The sequence below is a fragment of the Seriola dumerili genome, unplaced genomic scaffold (genome assembly GCF_002260705.1).
Source record: "Seriola dumerili isolate Sdu_G_001 unplaced genomic scaffold, Sdu_1.0 BDQW01000192.1, whole genome shotgun sequence".
NCBI classification, from domain to species: domain Eukaryota; kingdom Metazoa; phylum Chordata; class Actinopteri; order Carangiformes; family Carangidae; genus Seriola; species Seriola dumerili.
The window spans coordinates 784,382-802,403 of NW_019174447.1; the positions used below are offsets into that span (position 1 = coordinate 784,382).

The window sequence follows — 18,022 nt, forward strand, 5'->3', positions numbered from 1 at the left end:
TTTTTTGCATATCGTGCATGTCCTGTAATGTTAAACAGTTCTTTGCACTCTTAAACAAAAGGAGAGTCAGGATGTCCCATACTGGTCAAGAATCTTGATCAGGATCAGTTCAGGTTTTTTCATTAATTAGCTATAAATCCAGGTTTTTTCTCCAGTAGTGATGGCTGTTAGTAAACACCCCACTGTGCTGTGTTAAAGCTCTGTCCACACGCTGTGAGGGAGTGACCCATTGAGCCACAGAGTGTGTGGAAACAGCAGTCTTATAATGTACAGATGATGTTGATAACATGATACTAATCAGAAGTTGAATGAAATTCGATTTAAATGTCTCGAGCACCAACATGTCCAGAATTGGTCCTGTACATTATGCAGCTTATGTTTATGTGTGTGAATGTTAAATGAATTTATTATAAGAGATGAAATGGTTAAATCTGTTAAATATATCTGTGTGTGTGTCTCTCTCTCTGGGGTTTAGGGTGTGGTGACAGCAGCCATCTCTCTCATCACCTGTCTGAGCCAGAAGAATCCAGATGAGTTCAAAACCTGTGTTTCCCTGGCCGTTTCCCGACTCAGCAGGGTGTGTGTGTGTGTGTGTGTGTGTGTGTGTGTGTGTGTGTGTGTGTGTGTGTGTGTGTGTGTGTGTGTGTGTTGTGTTCAGGCATTGATCAGTTTATATATTGTGTATACATTTACACTTGGGGCAACTGTGGCTCAGGATGTAGAGCGGGTTGTCCACTAATTACAAGGTCGGTGGTTTGATCCCCGGCTCCTCCAGGCTGCATGTGGAAGCATCCTTGGGCAAGATACTGAACCCCACATTGCCCTGATGGCTGTTCCATCAGTGTGTGAATGTGAGCGAATGGTTGAATGTGGCAGAGCGCTTTGAGTGGTCAGTAAGACTAGAAAAGCGCAATATAAGTGCAAGTCCATTTACCATTTCCATTTACTCACACTCACACTGGCAGTACACCTGTCATTAAAAGGTTTTTTTTATAGAGATATCAGCTGTGACTGGGTTTTACTCAGAGGTTCATAGAAAACACTGGTGTCAGTTATTGAAGTGGGATTCACAGACAGATGTGTAGACCGTTGATGAGCTCAGGACCAAGACTAATGTGGACTGTGGTTCAGCACAGAACAAAAACAACTTAACTGTTAAGACAAATACACTTGTTAAAAAAGATATGTAATGAAAGCAGGATATTTTACCGTTTAACTTTAAATTTTATTGTCCAAAATGACGTCAGTACACTGAAACAGTAAACTTCATTGGGAATTAAATAAAATAACTAAAAAAATAAATAACTACAAATAAAAAATATAAGAACAAATAGGTATATATGTATGTGTGTGTGTGTGTGTGTATGTATATATACATATATATATATTTTTTTTTAACTTGAATGAAAACAAATTATCAAATCTACATAAAATGCTGCCTATATAACTTGACTTGACCTGAGCATTTCCACTGCATTATTGCTTCTTAATAAAAGTATTCATATCAGCGCATATCGGAGAATACATGTGCCGATACTGATATATCTCTGATAGGCCAATATAAGCCAACCGATATATCGGTCGGGCTCTACAAAACATAAATCTGACCTCTCATGCTTCTGACACTACATTTTGTATTACAGTGTATTATATACACTGCATATAATAAGCTGTATTATATACACTGTATATAATAAGTTGCACTGTGTTGAGGCTGTTGAGCAGTGTGTGGAACAGGTTCAGGTTTAACTGACCATAATAAACCTGAAGAAGAATCCTGTTCTTTCCCCAGATTGTGTCGTCAGCCTCCACTGACCTGCAAGATTACACCTACTACTTTGTGCCAGCGCCGTGGCTCTCCTGCAAGCTGCTGCGCCTGCTGCAGTGCTACCCTCCACCAGAGGATGGCGCTGTCAAAGGCCGTCTGGTAGAGTGTCTGGAGACCATCCTCAACAAGGCTCAGGAGCCCCCCAAGTCCAAGAAGGTCCAGCACTCCAACGCTAAGAACGCCATCTTGTTTGAGGCGATCTCACTTATCATCCACTATGACAGGTGAGCCTTCAACAACATGAGTATGCAGTACAACAACAGACACAAAGTCTGACACACGCAGTGAACGGTGACAGTGTTTCAGCTAGTAGCTCAGCAGTGGAACAGCTTCAGTGAACTTGAATGATTGTTGAAGTTATTATTTAAAGAAGACCTTGAAGGTGAACTGTGTGTGTGTGTAATCTATGCATGTATGTATGTATGTATACACATGTATATATGTGTCTATATATGTGTGTGTGTGTGTGTATACACATACATGCACATATGTATGATCAAGGCATTTTTTAAGTGATCAGTATTGGCTTTATTAATCCCTAATCTAAGCCCGATTGTTTTACATCAGCTGTCACATAGGTGTTGTAAACAGAGAGCACAATTTGTGGCAGGACAAGGTTAAACTGCCTGCAGTGGGGAAATATTTTACAATGGAAAGCAAAAGGAACAGCCACTTGTAATGTTTGGCATGCGAGCATTTCGTGAGGCGATAGTAGCAGGGCTGCGTTCAGTACAACCACACCTAGAAAAAATAAACACACAACTGAATACAGGGAGTTTAGTCAGGCAACTCAGGCCGAGGAAGCACCAAGGCAACACACACTGGAGGATACTTTTAAAATAGAGAGATGTCCTTGAGACAGCGCCAAGGCCAAAAAGATTACAGAGTGGATCATTGAATTGATCACAATGACCAGCTAATCGCTGTGGAAGATTATTTTGTTAAAAACAAATGAAAACCAACCTGCACTGGGTGGAATTGTGATAAGAGCCATATCAAATATTTTTAGTTTGTTTACTTCAATTGTCTTAGTGCAATGCAGTTATTCAGTTGTTAACCATATACATTGGAGTGATTTCAGTAATTAAAATAGATTTGAAGTTTGCACTGAGGAAAATACAAGTATGGGATCGGGACTCTGTATTGGCAGATACTCAATATTAAATGGTCGGGGGCAAAAATACTTAATCGGGACATCCCTAACACATATATATATGTGTGTGTGCTGGTGTGTGCATACAGTACCACTACCCGTCAAGAATTGTGTAGGTTGTAGTTGGTTTAACCTCAGTGCTACTTATACGGATATGGATAAATACAGATTATTGCAGGATATCATGAATTCAGTATGACAAACATAGATGTCATGTCCCTCATTAATTCACTGTCTAGATCTGTTTTTAAATGTTACTTTACTTTATGATTCAGAGTGAGTCTCACTCAGTCCTGATGTGACCAGCTGTTGTGCTTTTTTTTTACGGTGTGAAGACACAGAGTTCCCCCAGGTCTCCGAAATAAGTCTCGGTTTGTGTTTGTGTGTTTGTGTTGGGCAGTGAGCCAAACCTGCTGGTGCGAGCCTGTAACCAGCTGGGCCAGTTTCTGCAGCACAGAGAGACCAACCTGCGCTACCTTGCTCTGGAGAGCATGTGCACTCTGGCCAGCTCCGAGTTCTCCCACGAAGCTGTGAAGACGCACATCGAGACTGTCATCAACGCCCTGAAGGTGGAGCCTCACATGCTGACCTACAGTCACAGTTTTGATTTGTCAATGATAAAGTGTAGCAGCAGACCTGTACCTGTCACCACAACCCTACCAACCTTTCCACCTCATGTTCAGCTGTGGTCTACTGGTCAGTAGCAGTGACTGGTCTGTCTCTCTGTGTGTCTCTGCAGACGGAGAGGGATGTGAGTGTGCGACAGAGAGCAGCTGATCTGCTCTATGCCATGTGTGATCGCAGCAACGCCAAGCAGATAGTAGCTGAGATGCTCAGTTACCTCGAGACGGCAGACTACTCCATCAGAGAGGAGATGGTGGGTGTCCTGCTGCTTTCTTTTCTCCTCTAAAGGTCACGTGAGAATTGGTGAAGACAGTTGGTTTCATCAGAAATCAGTTTGAAAAAAGTCTTAAAGTGCGCTTGTCAGTGTTAATGTTTTCTTAAGCCTGACTCTCTCTGCTGCCGTCCTCACTAAGGTGCTGAAAGTGGCCATACTCGCAGAGAAGTATGCTGTGGATTACTCCTGGTACGTGGACACCATTCTAAACCTCATCCGCATCGCTGGTGACTATGTCAGTGAAGAGGTGTGGTATCGCGTCATTCAGATCGTCATCAACCGAGATGATGTGCAGGGCTACGCCGCCAAGACGGTCTTTGAGGTACGGCTACATGAAATCTAAAAATACAGCAGCGGTGATAAAGATGCTGGTCTTTAGCTGAGGAGGACACACGGTGGGACGGTTTTCAAGAGACAATACTTGTCATGTTTTTTGTGTCCTGGTCTCAGCCTCAGTTTCAGAGTCATTGAAGCCCCAGTAAAAAATAAACCTGTCGCGTACTGAATGTTGACGTTGAACATGTTCTCAGAGTCATAATGTCAGCAGCAAAGCAGGTTTCAGACCTGTAGTGAAGATGTGATGATCCCAGTAATGAAAAGGTCACAACCGATAAGGGCAAATTAAATGTATATGTGGCACAATCATGATCAGAAATCGGTAAACTGAGTCTCTGTCTCACCCAGGCCCTGCAGGCCCCTGCCTGCCACGAGAACATGGTGAAGGTTGGAGGCTACATTCTGGGAGAGTTTGGTAACCTCATTGCTGGTGACCCTCGCTCCAGGTACGTTGGTTTTTGGTCTGTAAGGCACCAAGTTGATCAGTGAAATGATAAATAGTAAATTTGCTGTCCTGTTGTCCAGCCCCCTGGTCCAGTTCAACCTTCTCCACTCCAAGTTCCACCTGTGCTCTGTGCCGACCCGTGCCCTGCTGCTGTCGGCCTACATCAAATTTATCAACCTATTCCCAGAGACCAAGGCCACCATCCAAGAGGTGCTGCGCTGTGACAGCCAGATCCGCAACTCAGACGTGGAACTGCAGCAGCGTGCTGTCGAGTATCTTAAGCTTTCCTCCATTGCTAGCACCGATGTCCTGGTTAGTCCTGATGATGATGATGATGATGATGATGATGATGATGATGATGATGATAATAATGATGATGATGTTGTGAGTTTTCAGTCAGGTGTTGGCAACTTTCAGTCCAAACCCACAGCACGAATCTCCTCTGTGTTCCCTCAGGCCACTGTCCTGGAGGAGATGCCTCCCTTCCCAGAGAGGGAGTCGTCCATCCTGGCTAAGCTGAAGAAGAAGAAGGGGCCTGGTGCCGTGTCTGTGACAGAGCTGGAGGACAACAAAAGGGAGGGTGGGGAGTTGAATGGAGGGGCCGACCGGGGGCCAGACACAGCAGCCATGGCTGCCTCTAACGCTGTAAGCAGACTCTCTGACCCTTATTCACAAGTCGCCTCTATACACACATCACCAGCTGTAACTTAAGTACCTCTGTCTTCCAGTCCACCCCGTCACCGTCAGCGGACCTCCTCGGGATTCGCTCCGCTGCCCCTGTTGGCGCCGCTCCAGCCAGCGCTGGCAGCTTATTGGTGGATGTGTTCTCTGAGGCAGGGCCTGCCGCACCTTCTGCCGCCGTCAACGATGACGGCTTCCTAAGGTGAAAGGTCATCTCTTGATGAGCAGATGTAGAGCCCAGTGTAAGCCAAAGTCCAGTATGAGAGGCTGTAACAGAGTTGATAAAGCTAAAATTTCCTCCAGAGGAAAGAGAGATATAAAGACTGGACCAGAACATGATCAGGCTTATGTTGGCTCATATTCATCCAGTAAGATATTTACAGGCTCCAGACATCACTGCTGCCTTTACTCAGAGTGTTTACCTGCACGTTAGTAAGGACGGGAGCAGGGGAGAACCCAGCACATTTGGAGGCAGATCTGGATGAAAGTCACATGTTCAAAGATCTTCTTCAGACTTCTAGAGATACCCTTTCACTTTCACTCAGACGTACACGTAGTTCTGTTAAATATGAGAACATGTTCAACTTTGCCTGTCTGCACTTTGTCATGCACACGTGTAAGAACCTGGTTTCATGTCCACGTGGTAGAGAAACCAGTGTCCTCCCGGAGGTCAACACCTTCTCTAGTTCACTACCGGTTACAGAAACCAGGTTCCTCATCTCCTTGACGATGAAGAAGAAGGCCAACTGTAACCTGGTTACCTAAGTGCATGTAAACACACTGACTATTCACACTGTGGCTCTCATACTGGACTGGGCTAAACTGGTCTTGGACCTCAATGAGGAAGCACCCTGACTTAGTCATGTACTGTTTCTCTCCTGTCTTCAGCTGTTAATGTAAATAGTTGTGGTGTTTGTGGTGTGTTTGTGCTGTTAGTCTACTGTACAACTATCTGTAAAGTGTCTGTGTTGGTTGTTGTTCTGTTGGCTCTGTCTCTCTCTGCTCTATCTTTGTCTGATATGGACCTGTCAACCTGGAGACTGACACTGTGTGACAGCTCAGTCAGCCAATCAGAGCTCCTGCCTCAGTCCTGGGCTGTGTGTGTAATATTTACATGTCCAGCTGGTGGTCAGAGATGTAACATACTGTCCTTGTGCTCAAGGTCACATACAGTTACCAATTCTAACATGTTGGGAGTCAGGCTGGTCTGAGTCTTTCCCAGTGCTGGATCAGTGTGACTGATGTCTCTGTGCTGACACAAGACCTGTTTGCTTGACCCATATTAGCTTGGAGGTGTGAGGAAGAGGAGGGCTCTGCCTTTCAGAGTCTTCCAGATTTATTCATTTACATGTTGTGTCGTCTTAGCTGGGTAGGCGGGCACTGTTAGATCAGGTTTGTTTATAGTTGGAGAGTGTGTGAGAGTGACTGTTTCGCTGAGAGGAAGTGGTTCTGTTAGAACAATTACAACAAAGTGACCTTTAACATCAGAGAACTGAGGATTTCCATGGCTGTTGGAGCTGTGGAGTCTGTGTAAAGTATAGAAGTGTGTTGTAGGTCTAGTTAGATGAAAACATACCAGTGTGCTGTGGAGCTTCAGGTGCTGTGCTGTCAGCAGAGTCCATGGTACCGGACACCCCTCTGGTATCTGGTATCATTCAGTTGCTGTGAGGCAGAATCACAGCTGGACAGTGTGGCTCCACACACACACCCACACACACACCCACACACACACACACACACACACACACACACAATGTCTAAAGGAGTGACCATGAGAGCAGCAGGAGGTGCTGCACACTGAACTTCATGGTTGGCAGGTCTGCTACACTTGTCTGTTCTTTTTTATCTTTGCTGTGTATGTGACTGTCTTTCGTCTTTTTCTCTCCTTCCTTTCTCTCCATTTCCGTGTGCGTGTGTGTGTGTTGTGTGTGTGTGTGCGTGTGCGCGCGTGTCTGTCTCCTGTCCTCTACCGTGATTGGACATTGACAGAGATCTGGAACAGCCCACCGAGACCTCTGATTCCCTATTGGTGGAGGGTTCTGGTGACTCGGAGTAAGGGCCCAGTAGTAACCTACAGAATTAGCTAGAAAAATACAAATATGACAGTGCCACATTGTTTTTCTAGGCTTTTTAATCTTTATGAATATATGATGCTGATGTACACTACACATGAGCCATGTAGGTTTACATAAAAGCACCTGAGTCTACACATACGCTGATGCCTGATCTGAAACTTTAACTCAATCAGCTGTTCTGTCTTTTATTATCATCAGATGAACTGAGTAGAAACAGACAGAACTACCTCTACACTCGGTGTGTGTGGAGCTTTTTACCCTCTCATCAGACCCACTTCCATCAGCAGCAGCTCAGTGAAAAAGCTCTGATAAACCCACTAACAGTGTCATTCATTTTGTATATAAAAGGCAGTTTAGACATAAGAGCCATGATATGGATTTAGCTTTAGATTGTTTCTCTGAAGAATAGATTTAAATTGTCGCATAAAGGGCACTGGAGGTGTAATCTTCTCCCCCCTGCTGAAAACAGCCTGGGCAAAACTCTGCTTCCCCTTCCTGAGGTGCCTGATGGTTTGCCAGAACCTCCTTGAGGCCAACCAAAAGTCCTTCTCTATAGCCTCCCCCTCTTGCACTGACAGACAATAGTCAGAGCCTTTCCCTTAGTGACTTCCAGCCGCATAGAGGTGACCCTCTTGTTCTCTGGGGAGAACCCCAACACAGTGTCGCTCAGCCAAGGTCTCGTGAGTTTACCCACACCTGCCCGGCGCCTCTCACCCTGGGCAACTCTGGAAAAGGATAGAGTCCTGCCCCTCTACAGGAATTTGGTTCCAGAAACAGTGCTGTGTGTTAAAGTGGGCCCAACTGGATCTGGCTGGTATCGCTCCATCTCCTGCACCAACTCCAGATCCTTTCTCACCAGAGAGGTCACATTTCACATACCTCATGAGCTGTAAATACATTGCAACCGTCCATCAAATATACAGCTGCAAACTTTTAACCTAAAACAAGGTCTCAGGGACAGCAGCTGTTGTGAAGTGGAGTAAATACAGTTTACACACAAACATTTTTCAGAAAAATGTTCATGGCATCAAGCTTCATGTGAAGACTACATATGTGCTTTTAAACATGTAAACAGTGGCTGAAGTAGAGTGCAGTCCGTCTGCATGTGGACAGTCAATAATGTTCTGTTGCCCAGCACAGAGGACTTGAAATGAACCACTGACTGGGGTTAAAGTGCTGACTGCAGAGTCCTGCTGCCTGTCAGGTTTTCAGCATTGCATTGTTCACCTAGTGTGGATGTAAACACTGAAATCAGAGGTAGAAGTCTGCACTTTACCCTCATGGATATTGTTTCATTTCTTATTCAGTGTGCTTGAGTACAGAACCAGAACAACATAAACTGTCCATATACATGCTGAGTGCACTGGACACAGTAAAACTACTCAGCACATACCTGTTCATTGTGTAATGATATCATCTTTGTACAAACTGCTTTTACTAACAACCCCTGCATTTTATCCTTTTATCCTCCTTTCTTCTTCTTCTCTGGTGTTTTCTTTAACCAATCTCTATCACACTGTCACTGGACTGTCTTGAATGGATCTCCTCCCATATCTGCTCTGTCATTCACTCCTCTGTTTGTCTGTATCACCCCTCCTCTGTCCTGCTGTCTGCATCATCCCTCGCTGTCTGTCTGTATCACCCCTCCTGTCTGTCTGTATCATCCCTCCTCTGTCCTACTGTCTGTATCACCCCTCCTGTCTGTCTGTATCACTGCTCTTCTGTCCTACTGTCTGTATCATCTCTCCTGTCTGTCTGTATCATCCCTCCTCTGTCCTACTGTCTGTATCATCCCTCCTGTCTGTCTGTATCATCCCTCCTGTCTGTCTGTATCATCTCTCCTCTGCCCTTTGGGTTGTCTCTTCATCCCTGTGCTGTCCTGTGGTCTCTCAGCTCTGCTCCTCCCTCTGAGGATCCTGCTCCTCCTCTGTCTGAGGCAGACGAACTTCTTAACAAGTAAGGCTTTTCTCTGTGTGTAAGTTTTTCATGTGTTTGCCTAGCTGCAGCTCTGCATGGCTGCTACAGGAAGTGTTTGACGACGTGTCAAAATAAGAAACATAAAATGAAAATTGATGCACGAAATCAAAAAAAAAATCCAAAGGCTGACTTCCTGTCTGCCAAAAACATTCAAGTAAATTTATCCCAGCATGACCCTGAGTTGACCCATAGTAACATAACATAACTGGGTCAGACCGCAGCATGGAGGTCAGTAGTTGTGTAACATTAGACTCTGCTCCTTCAGTTACAGTAATTAAATTAAATGTTAACCAGAGACTTTCACTCCTTTTTCAGGACAATGGACTAAATGTCTCTTGACTCCAAAAATTTTTACCAAACATTTTATTTGTGTTGGTCCTGAGCTACTTCACTATTTATGTTTGATTATCAATGATACTGTGGAAAAAGTCAAAGTAAAGTCACCTGATAAAAGTTACACTGGGAGACAAAGACCTGTTCAGACAAGAACAAACTCTACTGAGCCTCTATTGGTAAATTATTGCTATTAGATGTTTTAATATTGTTCATTCAGGTGTTTCCAGATATGAGAGCAGAGCAACTGTCACAGTGATGTCTCAGTGTTTAACCTTTAAATGCCTCCATCCTGCAGGTTTGTTTGCAAGAACAACGGGGTTCTGTTTGAGAACCAGCTCCTACAGATCGGCATCAAGTCAGAGTACCGTCAGAATCTGGGTGAGTTGTCCACACCACCTTGTGGCGTTTGTTGACACGTGGGCGTGGTTTTAATAATTTATCATCAAAAGGACAGGGCCTGGTGGACTACAGGTACATGTGGCCTTGGTTTGGTATTTGATTGTTAATGAGCAAGGCCGGTGTTTTTTGTTGTTCATTGATAAATGGCTGTGGTCTGTGGTTGTGTGGTGGTGTTACTTGGTGGACACAGTCATCTGCTGGTCTGGTGATTTAGGACTAGATCTTATCCATAATCAGACCCTGTGAAATTACTGCTGGGTGGGGGGGAGATACACCTCTGTTTGTTAGAAGCTCTGTTTTAAAACCAGAGGGACACAGGGAAAGAGTCAAACACCAAAGAGCTCCACTGATCAACACATCTATTGATCATTTATTATTGGTCACTTTACTGTAAACTCTTTAGTCCCTGTCAGGATCCTGTAGGAATGTTGACTCAGCTATTAAAGTGATCTGATTGATCAATAGTTGGGCTGTTGACAAGTTTTGATCTTATCCTCTGAGCTGTGCCTCACAGGTTACTGTGGTGATCTCTCCTAGTTACTATGGTGGTTTACCCTGGTTACCATGATGATCTGTCCTGTTACCATGGAGATCTCCCCTGGTAACCATGGTGATCTCTCCTAGTTACCATGGAGATCTCCCCTGGTTACCATGGTGACCTCCCATAGTTATCATAGAGATCTACCCTGATTATCATGGGGATCTACCTGATTAACAGTCAGCCAGCTTACTGATACAGGAACCCCTGAGTTAAGCCCAAAGAGCTGGATCAACCCCTGATTTGTGTTTTAGGTGCAGGCTGCTGGTCAGACATGTTTGACATGTTAATGTAGGAAATGACATGCTGTGTCTGTCTTTCAGGGAGAATGTACCTGTTCTATGGTAACAAGACATCAGTGCAGTTTGCCAGTTTCACCACCACAGTCAACTGTCCTGGGGAGCTGCAGTCTCATATCCTTTCTGTTTCTGTGTGTTCTGAAGCAACCAGAGCTTTAATTGGGAGAACTGGGACACAGTCAGGTATTCAGTCATTTCAAAGCAATCAACACCATCACCTCTATCATCATATTGTCTGTATGAGAAATGTAAGCTCAACTTCAGCACCTTGTCCTTTTATATCCAGGGAATTTAAGAGACAAATCCAGTTAGAAAAACTTAATATAACTTTATAATTCAAACATTTTATACATATTACATCAATGAGTCAACAGTGTCTCTGAGGTAGACAGCCTTGAATTGAAAAGTGAGTTGTACTGATGAAGTCTCTTTGAAGGGGCTATTTGTAAGTTTTGCTATAGCTACATAGCTAACATTAGCATTAGCAGCTGTGTACTAACCAATCAAGAAGAAACTTGAGTTCAGCATCAAACTTAATTCCTTTACTAACCAACAGCTGTCTTCTGAGGTGGAAAGAAACACCTATGTTAACTCTTGTCTCTATCACATCTGTTCTGCGACTGAAGTTAGCATGCTAACCAGCTAGCTCCTGTCCATTTGGACTGTCTCGCCACTTTCTGAGATTGAAGAAGTAGCTGCCCCGAAGAAGTAGCTGCTCAGAGGACGTATTATAACATAACGACAACTGAAGCTCTTGGTGAGACTGGTAATTAAACAGCTGTCAATGCTGATGTTAGCTTTGTAGCAATAGCAAAACATAGATACAGCTCCTTTATTTGTTACATGGCACTTTGTCTTAGGTTGATTTCCCTTACGAGGAAACGACAGTGAACATAAAGAACAGGTGTGGCAGTTTCTTTAAGTCTGAAAACCGTCTGACCAAGAGTGGGAAAACAACAAACACATTTTATTAGCTGAGCTGCTTCCACACTTACGCAACATGTCATCATTCATGACCAACATCTGCTACATCTGAAGAAACAACTCACAGGCTCCATGATGGAAAAAGACTCTGCAACAACACAGTATGACACAATATCCAGACACTAGGACACAACCCACACAGCAGAGGACCACTGTTCTCCTGGTCAAAATATGTCATTAGAAATTATCAATAATTATCAATATCTACTGATATGTTTATTGTGATGACAGTTTTGACTGTATCACCCAGCTCTACTGTCAATCTTATACAATAGTAGAGAGTACAAACACCTGAAGACATTATAAAGTATCATAATGCTGGACCTGGAGCTGAGGTCATTGTGTGTGATGTCATCATGGTCCTTGACAACCGGCCACAGCTCAACGTTCAGACCAAACCAGTGGAACCACTGGTGGAGGGTGGAGCCCAGATCCAGCAGGTCCTCAACATCGAGTGTCTGACTGACTTCTCTGACGCCCCCCTGCTCAACATCAAGTTCAGGTGAGTCTATACAACCAACCCAAGACCTGTGGTGGGATTCAGACTCACTGATAGTTCATTTGATGAACTGATGTTAAAAATCTGCAGGTGTCCTTCACAACTTGGTGTCACTTTCTCAATGTCTTAATCTGAGGTGTTTGTTTGTTTCTTTGTGTGCGTGTGCGCGTGCGTGCGTGTGTGCGTGATGTTCAGGTATGGAGGGGCTCTGCAGAACCTTACCCTCAAACTGCCTGTCACCATCAACAAGTTCTTCCAGCCAACTGAGATGACTTCACATGACTTCTTCCAGCGCTGGAAACAGCTCAGCCAGTAAGTCTGTGTGTGTGTTGTCAGTACAATTTCTTGTTCTTGTTTGTCAGAGACCAACCCCCTGTCTGTCCAACTGTGTGTGTGTGTGTGTGTGTGTGTGTGTGTGCGCGTCTGTAGCTTCTATCTGTTCAGTTTTACTCCTCTTTCCTGTCTGGACTTGAACTCATCAGTCTGATTTTACTGTTCACTGATCACAGCTGTTCACTCACGGCTGAAACCCAGTCTCTACTGATGATACTGCTTCACATTAAAAGGGAAAGAGTGAGTGAGGGAAAGAGAGAGAGAGAAGGGGGTTGCACAAATTAACAGCTCTACAGTGAAATCAAGTTTTATCCATTTGAAATAGTAAAATATTTCCTTTCATTCTAAACTGTGTTGGGACTAATCAGACTGTAGCAGAGGACGTCAGTAGAGTAGCTGCTCCTTCAGTGTGGCCCAGGACACATTCACATTAACACTGCTGAAAATGTGGCCACATGTGGTCCAGACCTCCTCTGAATGTGGTCTGAGTGACTGGATCTCAAATGTGTCCTCAATGCGTCTTTGGTGCGTTCACACCTGAACTTAGAGCTGAGCACTTGTGATCGGATCAGCTGAGAAAGATTTTAATACCAGGTCTAAACAGGGCCTTAGTGACTACCACACCTCCATCCCCTCCAACACCTCATCCAGGTACAGTAGTTTACACTGTACCAGCCACCACCCCTCCCCCACTGTGGAGAAACCTGAAGTCTGTGTGTAACTCTCCTCAGGCCTCAGCAGGAAGCACAGAAGATCTTCAAGGCCAACCACAGCATGGACACTGAAGTCCTGAAGGCTAAGGTATGTCACATTCTCCTGCTTCACCTGTCACCTGATCTTATCAAACCTCCTCCTCAGACACACCTGTCTTGAAAGTGAAGGCTGTGTCTGTATATCTGTGTTAACATCAGGATGTTTGTCACTTCAGTTCATAAAATTAAAAAACAAAGAAAAACCATCTGGTATATGGTTCAGACAGGTTCACTTTCAAGTGTCTCCTTCTTCCTTTGTGATGTGTGTGTGTGTGTGTGTGTGTAGCTGCTCGGACTAGGAACGGCCCTGCTGGACAACGTCGATCCAAACCCAGAGAACTACGTGTGTGCTGGAGTGATCCAGACCAAGGGCCAGCAGGTTGGCTGTCTGCTGAGACTGGAGCCAAACGCCCAGGCACAGGTAGAGCTCAGCTCAGTGAGCAGTGACTGATGTAAACAATCTACAGCGATAAATATGTCTGAAGCCTCATGAGCAGCTCATACAGCAGTTTCTATTTACCATCACTTCAAACTAAACATACAGTTTAACACTGTCAGTGAACCAGGAACAGCTCTGTCATTACACCTGGAGGTAGGGATGTCATGAGAACTAATACTTCGGTACCAAGTCGATGCTAAAATTCTGAGCATGTGATGGTACTTGTTATTCTACAGAACCATAAGTACTGAAGTAACCGTAGATGTCATTGAGTGGGGTATTAGAGATACGATTCTTCCAGAACTGATGATGGCAGTATAAAAAAACACTACCAATGTCCTAGTCTGACATCAAACTGGAGGAGAAGAAGAAGGCGGCATAGTAAACGATAACAACATGTGGAGGAACGTCAGCGAGTACAGGCGCAGCAACATATCCACTCTCAGACTGGTGTATGTAGATATTATGTATTTGACACAGGTCATCAGGGACAAGTTCTAGACAACCAACAGTCGGTATGTAAACTGCGTCACAGGAGGAAACAGCTCAGAGACAGACATCAGATCTGTGCACAGTGTTTCAGTTGTTCATTTTATATCAACAACATGTCGTCAACATGTTCATGTCTGAAATGTTACTGTTTGTGAACTGTGACAACTGACATCTGTTGTAACAACGCTCCACACACAATGTTCACAGATGCTATGTTTGCTTGTGTAAGCTAGCTATCTTGTTTAGGCTAACACTAGCTTTTTATGGCTAACATAGTGACAGCTCCTAATGTGAGCAGGGACCTCACAACATTAGCATCTACAGTCATCACTGTTCAGTCTGTCAGAATATAACACTTGCTTTTTAATGAATATTGTCAGACCACTGGTCTGTCACCTTTTTAGTCAGTTTAAACTGCTGCTGTACACTGACTATAAAGAAATGTGCGTGTGCATGCACAACAACTCAGTCAACTTCAGTTATTTTCTATTTTTTGCTGTGGTATGTATCGATAATGGTGGAATTTCAAAAGTGTTGGTACCAACTACCAAATTCTGGTCTCGTGACATCCCTACCTAGAGGAGAACCATGTCATCTCCTTCCCCTGTTTATCATCAGAGGATGGATCCTCTTACTGTCTGTCCTCTGGATCTGGACTGAGACTATTTTTAAACCTGCTCCACTTATGAAACCAGGTACTACATGTGGACTAGTTTTGGTGCCTGAACACAAACCTGATCACTGTGGCTGTAACGTTTCTCTGTCTGAGAGCAGCACAGGTCCCCAGACCCTGACCTGGGCCCACATTTCATTCGGTCTCATGAGGATTAGGGTCCTGTTGAGTTGCTGCTGGTCTTCTTTCCAAAGTACAGGACCTCAGTCAGCGTTCATGTTTTCCCTTCACTCTGACAGCTTTTAATTTACATGTTTCTTTGTGTGTGTGTGTGTGTGTGTGTGTGTGTGTGTGTGTGTGTGTGTGTGTGTGTGTGTTCCACAGATGTACCGTCTGACTCTGCGCTGCAGTAAGGACTCTGTGTCCAGGCGTCTCTGTGAGCTGCTGGCCCAACAGTTCTAAGAGTCCAGACCTCTACCAAGACCAGTACTCCCACCCCCACCAGCGACCTGCCCCTCAGCCCTCCTGCCACACCTGTCCTCCTCCTCCCTCCAACAAAGAGTCTCTGAGTAAAAAAGGTGTAACCAACATAAGGGAAAAGCAGCCGCTGCAGCAGCAGCGACCAAGTTATCATCCTCCTCTTCATCCTCGTTATCCTGTCCCAGATTCTGTTTATTAACATGATGCTACATCCTTGTTTTTGTTGGTGTTTACCTGTGTAGCTGGTGTGTGTGTGGCTAGGTGTGTGTGTGTGCGGGCGTGTGTGTGTGTGTCCCATAGTTGTTCTGGGGTCTCATTCTGCTTCATCCTGACTGCTCTGTAGTACTGCTGGTGTGTGTGTGTGTGAGAGAGAGAGAGAGAGAGAGAGAGTGTGTGTGTGCATGATTTCTTTTGAATTGGTAGAACATTCCGTGAAGTCAGATGGGAGAAGCTGTTCAACACACACATGTACTCACCCCCTCCCTCCACACACACACACACACACACACACACACACAAAGGTATACAATCTACGTGACTCCTTGTGGTTCTGGTGGGACCCACTAATGAAGTGGGACCTGAGGGTCCAGGACTCTGATCTGATTTTTGTTAATCATTCCCAGTGAAGATGCACTTAAGGTGCTGGGATCTGATCCAGCATGACACCCCCCCACCCCCACCCCCCACCCCCCACCCCTGACTCCTCCTGCCCAGTAATGACCAGTGACGACATGACCAGTAATGACCAGTATGATCAGTAAAGACCAGTCCCTCATTTCAATGAAGCAGTGCACTCGTGTTCTTGACGTGTTGTAAATATGTGCCAGTGGATCACTTTACTCTGAGACATTCCCATCATGCTTGTGTAGAGGCCTGTGGATAGATGAGGGTCCAGGGATGAGACCTGGTATTGAAACAGATTCTAGAACTGTTTGAGTCCATCTCCTCCGTTGCCTGGGAGACAGCTCCTGGTGCTTGAGAAGCCTGGGAAGCGTCTGAGCTGCTCTGGTCCGATGAGGAGGGCTTCTCTTCACTGACGTCTCCTCTCCTGTGAAACGTCCTTTATGAAAACCTGAACCTCACCTTTGTGCAGCTGCAACTTCTCCTCCAGGACCACCTGCACAAGTGAGGTTCAGGGTTCAGTTTCACAAGAGAGAGGACTTCAGGGATCAGGAGTGAGTGGTGGTGAAATTCCCTCCTCTGATGAGCAGTTAACAGCTGACTCAGTGAGCCACTCCACAGCTGGGGAGGAGACGGACCCAAACAGGATGACTCCACCTGAGAGAAGACACCACCTCTGCACACACCTGTAGATTTCCTCTGAAGCAGTGTACAGCCTCACCTGGATCAGAACTTAGTGGTCAGACTCTGTACAGATGCTGAATCCAGCACCAACATCTGTATGACAGATTCATGACCCTGATTCTCCAGCCTGCAGTCTGTACACAACCACCACAGTACACGACAACACTGAGTGTGTGTGGACTGATGTGTCCAGCTGTGGAGCTCCTCCCAGGCTCCTGTCACTCACAGGTACTGATGATGTGGGAGAGGACAGGATGTCAGACAGCCAGACGTCCATGACAACTACCGGGGACTCAGAGTGTGTGTGTGTGAATGTGAGTGTGTGTGTTAGCAGGTAAAAAAAAAGCCTAAAGACATTTCTAATACCTGGTCACATTACATTCTGTGGCTGCACGGCAATCACAGGACATTGAACTTTGTAGTGGAAAACGTAGTCATTTTGTCATTCTGTGAGTGTGTGTATGTGAGTTTGTGTGTGTGTGTCTCTGCAGTATCCACTAGCTAATGCAGCCTCATGTATCGGTGTTAAGAACCTGTCCAATACCTGTGTTAGAATTAAGATTTACTCTGTAATGAAAAAATGTGAAAGTAAAACTATGCCATATATCCAACACCACGCCTCCTGTCTTTGTCTCACACACATGAACACACACACACACACACACACAAACAAACAAACAAACATACAGATGGCAGCAGCAGAACTGGATGACACTGGTCGAACCTCTGGTCGTGCACTTAAGTTTTCTGAGGTTTGTAAAGGAAGAGCTCAATGTTGGTGGGGTGGAGGGGGTGGAACAGGTGTATACACTGTTAGAGTTATAGTGGAAATAATAGTGATTTCCATAGGTGTAATTGTGTTATCAATAACAACAGTAAAATGAATAATAATGAGCATTGTGTAAGATCTGGATCCTGCAGCTCCAGAGTCAAGAGACCTACAAAAAGAGAGAGAGAGAGAGAGAGAGAGCTCATTACATAATGGAAGTCCCCCCAGCGGTCTAGGTCTATAGCAGCATCACTAAGGGATGGTTCAGGACTCACCTGAGTCTGCTCCAACTGTAAGCTTTATCCAAGAGGACAGTTTAAAGCCTGATCTGATGTCTGTGTTTTTACATTTATTTATTCATTTATTTATGCATTTCTATTATTTATTTATT

At 44.8% G+C, this 18,022-nt stretch overlaps 1 protein-coding gene across 3 annotated transcripts in view; it reads left to right on the top strand.

The window, feature by feature from the left end:
* Positions 1–16,238, top strand: part of ap2a1 (adaptor related protein complex 2 alpha 1 subunit) — a 26,520-nt gene extending 10,282 nt beyond the window's left edge. The window contains exons 5-22 of one of the 3 annotated variants that reach the window (XM_022753687.1): positions 476–577; positions 1,793–2,052; positions 3,382–3,550; positions 3,721–3,858; positions 4,019–4,201; positions 4,564–4,661; positions 4,741–4,972; positions 5,117–5,305; positions 5,389–5,543; positions 7,331–7,393; positions 9,310–9,372; positions 10,025–10,107; positions 10,990–11,079; positions 12,328–12,451; positions 12,644–12,760; positions 13,513–13,582; positions 13,820–13,954; positions 15,462–16,238. In XM_022753687.1, coding sequence (XP_022609408.1) covers positions 476–577; positions 1,793–2,052; positions 3,382–3,550; positions 3,721–3,858; positions 4,019–4,201; positions 4,564–4,661; positions 4,741–4,972; positions 5,117–5,305; positions 5,389–5,543; positions 7,331–7,393; positions 9,310–9,372; positions 10,025–10,107; positions 10,990–11,079; positions 12,328–12,451; positions 12,644–12,760; positions 13,513–13,582; positions 13,820–13,954; positions 15,462–15,539 — 2,349 coding nt within the window. In that variant the 3' untranslated portion in view covers positions 15,540–16,238. The remainder of the gene's footprint in view (positions 1–475; positions 578–1,792; positions 2,053–3,381; positions 3,551–3,720; positions 3,859–4,018; positions 4,202–4,563; positions 4,662–4,740; positions 4,973–5,116; positions 5,306–5,388; positions 5,544–7,330; positions 7,394–9,309; positions 9,373–10,024; positions 10,108–10,989; positions 11,080–12,327; positions 12,452–12,643; positions 12,761–13,512; positions 13,583–13,819; positions 13,955–15,461) is intronic. The other 2 variants (XM_022753686.1, XM_022753688.1) reach the window with 2 other exon arrangements.
* Positions 16,239–18,022: the final 1,784 nt, after the last annotated feature.